Below are 6,604 nucleotides of genomic sequence, written 5' to 3' on the forward strand. Positions count from 1 at the left end.
TGTGTGTGCGTGTATGTGCATGTGTGTGCATGTGCGTGTGTGTGTGTTTCAGGAGTTCAGAGAAAGGGAACCGCAGTGTTTCTGCACCTCTTCAACAGTTGCAGCTCAGTCTCCACCCCCAGCATCTTTAAGCTTTAAAGTGCTCTTTGCAAATCATTTTTTCATGATTAAGAATCCCCCCAGAATTGCTCTAGTATGGTGTGCAGCAGACCAAAATGAACTAGGAAAAAATCCAAGCAGTGAACACACATCTTAGAAAATAAACATGGATTCCCGGGAGACCAGCAGCCTGAGTTGCTCCCTGCTGCCCTGGGCTTTCCCAGCCCAGATTTTGCCTTTTCTTCTAAGAGGCCTTAGGAAGCTTGAAATGACCACTAACTACTCCTTCACTAGCTGTGTGACCTTGAGCAAGCGACTTTGTATCTCTGAGTGTCAATTCTGTCATCTGTAACAATGAGGAAGACGCCTCTCGTGACACTGCAGGGGATGAAGCCCTGTAAAACACGTGGCCTAGACTCCAGCGCTGTACCTGGGGACATTCGCGCTGACCATGAGGCCTAAGTAACAATGGCGCGAAGTATCATGTGTTGTTAGCTGTCTGGGGAAACCTGCTCTTTCTTCAGTGAAAAGTGTTTATAAAAACATAAACTTGTTCATGATCTCACCCATCTCTCTTCTATTTCTCCCTCTTTTAGCTCTTTCTAAATCTCCTGGTGCCTGTTTATGGAGTCCCTCCCCCTAGAAAGTCACACAGAAAGATATTGGATAAAACAAATCGTCACTTATCCTCCGGGGCATAGAACTATGGGAGAAAGAAATCCTTAACGTGGACGAATGAATTGCTACTGAAATCAGTGGATAGGACTTCGGGAAGGTAACACCCGGCCTTACCTCCTTTAGTTTGCAAAGATGGGTCACCAGCCACTCAGCCCAGAACAGTGTTTGAGTACCACTCACCATCTGACCCCTGCTTACCTCGATAGCCCCAAACTGCACCACTCCCGGCCTCCACATCCCCTGCCCTCTTCCTTCACCCCACTGTTTGCCCCCCTGGCACACACCGCTCCCATTTTATACCTTTGACTATACTGTTCCCTTTACCTAGAATGCCCAATTCTCTCCCAGATAAGTCCTAGTTGTCCTTGAAGATTCAGCTCACATAACGTTCTGAACTTTCCGTGCATCCTCCCAGAGCTAACCCATCATCTGACTCCAGGATGAGAAGGGGGAGTGGGATTCCCGCTGCAGTCCGGGAGCATGATGCCCTGTGGAGCTGTACTGTTCACTGTCTGCAGGACTGCACCTGACTCTCACATCCTGTCCACCAGCCCCTTCTCCTGTGTCTCCCCATAGTCTCGTGATGGAAGTGTTTATCCCACTTTTTAAACCATTTATTTGAAGTCTGTCCTCATAGACTATGAGTTCCTTGAGGAGAAGTGTGGGTTCTGCTTCTATGTTCCAGTACTTCTCGTACACCTTAATCATCCATCAGTAGCCTGGATAGTTGTCCCAGTAGAGAACTTGTCAAGATCCTCTTCTCGGTGAGACTCTTTTGATCCCTTAACAGCTCAGTATAGGTGGCTCACAGTTTAGTAGGAAAGTATGAACGACAACAGGGGCCGTCTGAGGATAAAGATAGGCCAACAAGAATCAGCTAAGGAGACTAGGATAATGGTGGAGGAAGTTTGGTATCTAGTACCCTCCTGAGACTCACTCACTTCCCCGTGGGATTCAAACGGAGGTGATGTCTGTATACCCCAACGTGAGAAGGCCTAGCCATGCCTGGAGTCATGCTGCCTGAAATCATTCTATCATTCGTTTAGTTAGAACCGTAACCACACTGGTTATTGCTGGCCTCGCATGGATCATATATATAGTCACAGTCAGCTCTTGGCTAAGACAATAGGATGTGCATTATCTCTGCTGTTGCTTATCATGCCGTTTCATTTCATTATGACTATTGTGCTCAAAAGCGTGATTTTCAGCCTGTAATTCTAGTTAAATTTTTTCAATACAACCTGTCCATTTAAGTGCATAGTTTTCTTTGAAACAGACTTTGTTGAAACGGATATCCACTATCTGCTATTTCTGCCTTGCAGGACGGCCACATTTTGCTCTAGCTAGGAAGGAAGAGACACATTTGTACATGAATGGACTTTGTAACTTGGCACCTATTTTTAACTGGCATGATAGCAGCTGAAGTTCTAGAAAGTTTTTGAGTTCCAAAGAACAACTTTTTAATTTGAACCACAATTAAAGGGCTCTGTCACATCTTCCTTGAACTTGTGGCCCCTCAGGCTCAATCGTCTGTCTTATTATATTCCAGATACATTTACAGGAAGTATAACTAAGTAAAAAGGGACAGTGTAATTTCATCAAGGGAAGAGAAGGGTGAATTGTTGAAAACCACAAAACTGACGCCATTTAGATCAACTCTAAAATGAATGCAGACAGCTGTCTGGAAAGACCCTGTGTGATGGTCTTCACACATGAGGAGTAAGGATATTCCCCATGTAAAGCACCTCAGAAAACTGAAAAGTAGGAACTAACATTTTGTCCATACACCATTTCTATCCAGGGGGGAAAAGGGAGGATGCATGTATCAGGAAGTCTCTGGTACTAATGGAAATGAATGATCACGTTTATTTTAGTCATCATGGGCAATTCTTATACCCTAGTTGTGTTTGTTTGAGAATACAAAATGACTACATAAATCTGAACAACTTTACTTTATTGATTTTGCAGAGTTAAGAAGGTCTGTGAGGCATGGAACCTGAATGAATGAAAGTAGAATGAATGCAGAGATACCAGACTACCACTGAGACCCAAGGACAAATCCTACCCTCACGCTTCTCTGTCACACTTTAAGATTAATTAGTAATATGCTACCTTTGCAAGATGAGAAGAACCTAATGCCAAGACGGCATATTCTTCAGTGTTTGGAATAGACGTGCTCTCAAGACCATGGCTTCGAAGGTCTCCTGTTTGTACGTGTTGACAGTCGTGTGCTGGGCCAGCGCTCTCTGGTACTTGAGCGTAACACGTCCTACTTCTTCCTACACCGGCTCCAAGCCGTTCAGCCACCTCACCGTTGCCAGGAAAAACTTCACGTTTGGCAACATAAGAACTCGACCTATAAACCCACATTCTTTTGAATTTCTTATAAATGAGCCCAACAAATGTGAGAAAAACATTCCTTTCCTTGTTATCCTCATCAGCACCACCCACAAAGAATTCGACGCCCGCCAGGCAATCCGGGAGACCTGGGGGGATGAGAACAACTTCAAGGGGATCAAGATAGCCACCCTGTTTCTCCTGGGCAAGAACGCCGACCCCGTCCTGAACCAGATGGTGGAGCAAGAGAGCCAGATCTTCCACGACATCATTGTGGAGGACTTCATCGACTCCTACCATAACCTCACCCTCAAAACACTGATGGGGATGAGATGGGTGGCCACGTTTTGTTCGAAAGCCAAGTATGTCATGAAAACAGACAGTGACATTTTTGTAAACATGGACAACCTTATTTATAAACTACTAAAACCTTCCACCAAGCCCAGAAGAAGGTATTTTACTGGCTATGTCATCAATGGCGGGCCAATCCGGGACGTCCGCAGCAAGTGGTATATGCCCAGGGATTTGTACCCGGACAGTAACTACCCACCGTTCTGTTCCGGGACTGGCTACATCTTCTCAGCCGATGTGGCTGAGCTCATTTACAAGACCTCACTCCACACAAGGCTGCTCCACCTTGAAGATGTATACGTAGGACTGTGTCTTCGAAAGCTGGGCATACATCCTTTTCAGAACAGTGGCTTCAATCACTGGAAAATGGCCTACAGTTTGTGTAGGTATCGCCGGGTTATCACCGTGCATCAGATCTCTCCGGAAGAGATGCACAGAATCTGGAATGACATGTCAAGCAAGAAACATCTCAGATGTTAGGATTTTTACCAATGTAAATACATTTCTTTCCTTTTTTAAGAAACGGGGCCTAGGGTGTTGGTATTTTACAGGTGTTACCAGGAGAAGCGAACTGGTGAAGGGGTTTTTGTAAAAAGCTTTTTCTTCCTGCTCCCAGTTCATTTCTTGGATTACTGATTGACAAGTGTTAGACTCTGATCATAGAAACAATACTAAGTGAGAAGGGCCAGATTTTATTCTCAGGTCCTAAGGTCTTGCATTTATCTCCAGAAGCAACTTCCTAACAACAGCTAGGATTTACATACTGTGCATCTGAGATAAAAATCTGGTTCTGGGAAACTGAAACTCAAGTAATGTCTTCATAGCATCTCTGCAGAAGTAAATAAATAGTAACTCTTTTTCAAAAACACTTCAGAAATAATGCAGTCAGGAAGACACACTGGATGTTACAACTAATATTGTGTGTGCTATTATGTCAAATGTTTACATATATTGCCACATAAGGTGTAGAGTATTTGTGGTTCCAACAAGAAATGAACTTAGTACTGGCAGGGAGACTGCAGTTAAAGAAATGGAAATTTAAACTTAAGCATCAAATACTTTGTATGTTTGGAAGACGATTCTGCTTGCTCATCGGATAAACATTACCTGGTGCCTCCAAGGGGACTTTGCCAAATGTCATCTTTTCTGCTACCTTCCATACCATGTTGCTAAGTACATTTTACAGTTTCTGTCTCAGGCAGGCACATCTGTAGAAATAACTTGGTGGCTGGCCAGAAGAACAATAAATCACACAGAGAAAATACAAATTTATATATGCATTATAATTAACATAAGCTTAGCAATAGTATAAGATGTTCCTCCCACACATTTGAAAGTACATGAGAAAAATTTGTTAACAGATACCAATGTTATTGAATGATTTTGCCCAACAGTTGATAGATGTTATGCTCTCTAATATCTGAAGCATCCAAGTACCTCTTGCAGCCATGCTGGTATGAGGTGTTCCGAAAGCTCTGTAATTGAGGTTCACAGGAAGGAAGAGGGGCAGCCTGGGCTCAGGTTCTGCTGATGCCAGGAGACTTGTTGGGTCATGTGAGCTGGCATCTTTATCTTACTGTGCTTCAAAAATGCTCATGTATAAAATGGCTAGAAAAAAGACCTACCTCACAGGTGCTGTGAGAGCAAATCGCATTTGCTAAGTATTTTCAGATCCTTGGTTTAAAAGGTGCTACGTGATGCAATGTATCATGCATTGTGCTCAACTAAAATAGCTACATAATTACAATGGTCAGAAGCAGTAGCAACATCATTTTCATATAAAATCTGCCAATATAAAGAGCAAATATGAACTATTAGTGTACCTGATTCTTCTAAGACTTTGATTTTTCCTTGGAAATGTTAGGTGTTTGGGGAAGTTTTCATTTCTCTGTCATTTCTTCTGGTTTCAATGACTAAGTTAGTATTTCAGCAGGTGGCCCTGGTCTCCCAGGGTGCTGAGAGGGAGGGCAGCTGGCTTCCTTTGGGGAGGAGCCTCTGGCCATGGGTGTGACAGAGCAACTGAAGCACGTGCTTTGCAAAATGTATCACATCCACTTCGATCTCAGGAAACACTTGGTCTGAATTCTCAGTACGAGCTTTGAGGATTGGTGGAGCTAGTCTACTTCTATCAGAAGAATAGGCTCTCAGCAAACCCACATATTCACGTCTTTTCCATTCATTAGAACACTGTTTTCATTCAAAGAAGGGCCCACAACTGAAAGAGTGTACCTTTTTTTTCTTTTTAACCTGACCTTTGGAAGCCCCCCTAGAAGTTGATAGCAAACAGGTAGACAAAATGAATAAATGGAAGTCATGGCCTATTTCCTGAAGACACTGGCTGTCTCATCCCCAGCCCCAAAGAACCCAATGTGAGACAGGCCTCCCAGTCCCTTACTACATCTTCATCTTACAGTCAGCAGAACTGTAAGAACTGGGGAGAGATGGACCAGCACGGTGAGCCACCCTCCAAACCCCAACCATTAGCTGCTGTGAGTTCCGATCACTGCAGAGGCCTCATGCCTTTGCAGCTGGTTTGCCTTTCCGTCGTGTGGCTGAGTCCAGCCTCGGTCTCCAGGACGGTCTTATGCTGAGTCAAGTCGCCATTGGTTTCAAGGAATTACGTGTTATAAACATCATATAGGTACATCTATGAATTGGGGAAGGGGGTATCTGTGTTTGTGTGTGTGTGTGTGTACATTTTGAATAGAGCCCTAATCTTTCAAAAGAGCAAAAATCAGAGAATCATATGTCTTAAAGAACTGTTTCCTTACTTTTCTATGCTAGGTAGTGCCCATGTGACGAACATGTAAATATTCATCAAAGGCCATGTGTAGATATTTTAAAGGCACTTTTTCTTCTCCCCACCTTTACGTCTAGCTAGAATGTGCTTGCTGGGTACATTTTCTTCTGCATGGAGCTTGGTGAGGCAAGGCCATTTGTCCAGTTTTAATAGCCTAAAGCATGTTTGCCCTTTGTTTTTTGAATGTTCAAAAAAAAAATGTTTAAATCAAGTGATCAGAAAAAGCTCTAATTTTCTACTTTTGTTAATTTTATGACACTGACCAAATTATGGTTTCAATTTTTTGTGATGCCATTTTTTAAAAATGTATTATAATTTCTCTGGTATAAAATAATATTT

General features: G+C 43.1%; 1 protein-coding gene across 1 annotated transcript; it reads left to right on the forward strand.

Annotated features, from left to right (window-relative positions):
* Window positions 1-2,919: 2,919 nt before the first annotated feature.
* B3GALT1 (beta-1,3-galactosyltransferase 1) lies at window positions 2,920-4,053 on the forward strand. Its single transcript, XM_036254919.1, has one exon. The coding sequence runs from the start codon at window positions 2,965-2,967 to the stop codon at window positions 3,943-3,945; it is 981 nt and encodes a 326-aa protein (XP_036110812.1). The 5' UTR covers window positions 2,920-2,964; the 3' UTR covers window positions 3,946-4,053.
* Window positions 4,054-6,604: the final 2,551 nt, after the last annotated feature.

Source organism: Molossus molossus, unplaced genomic scaffold, assembly GCF_014108415.1.
Source record: "Molossus molossus isolate mMolMol1 unplaced genomic scaffold, mMolMol1.p scaffold_m16_p_11, whole genome shotgun sequence".
Lineage (NCBI taxonomy): Eukaryota > Metazoa > Chordata > Mammalia > Chiroptera > Molossidae > Molossus > Molossus molossus.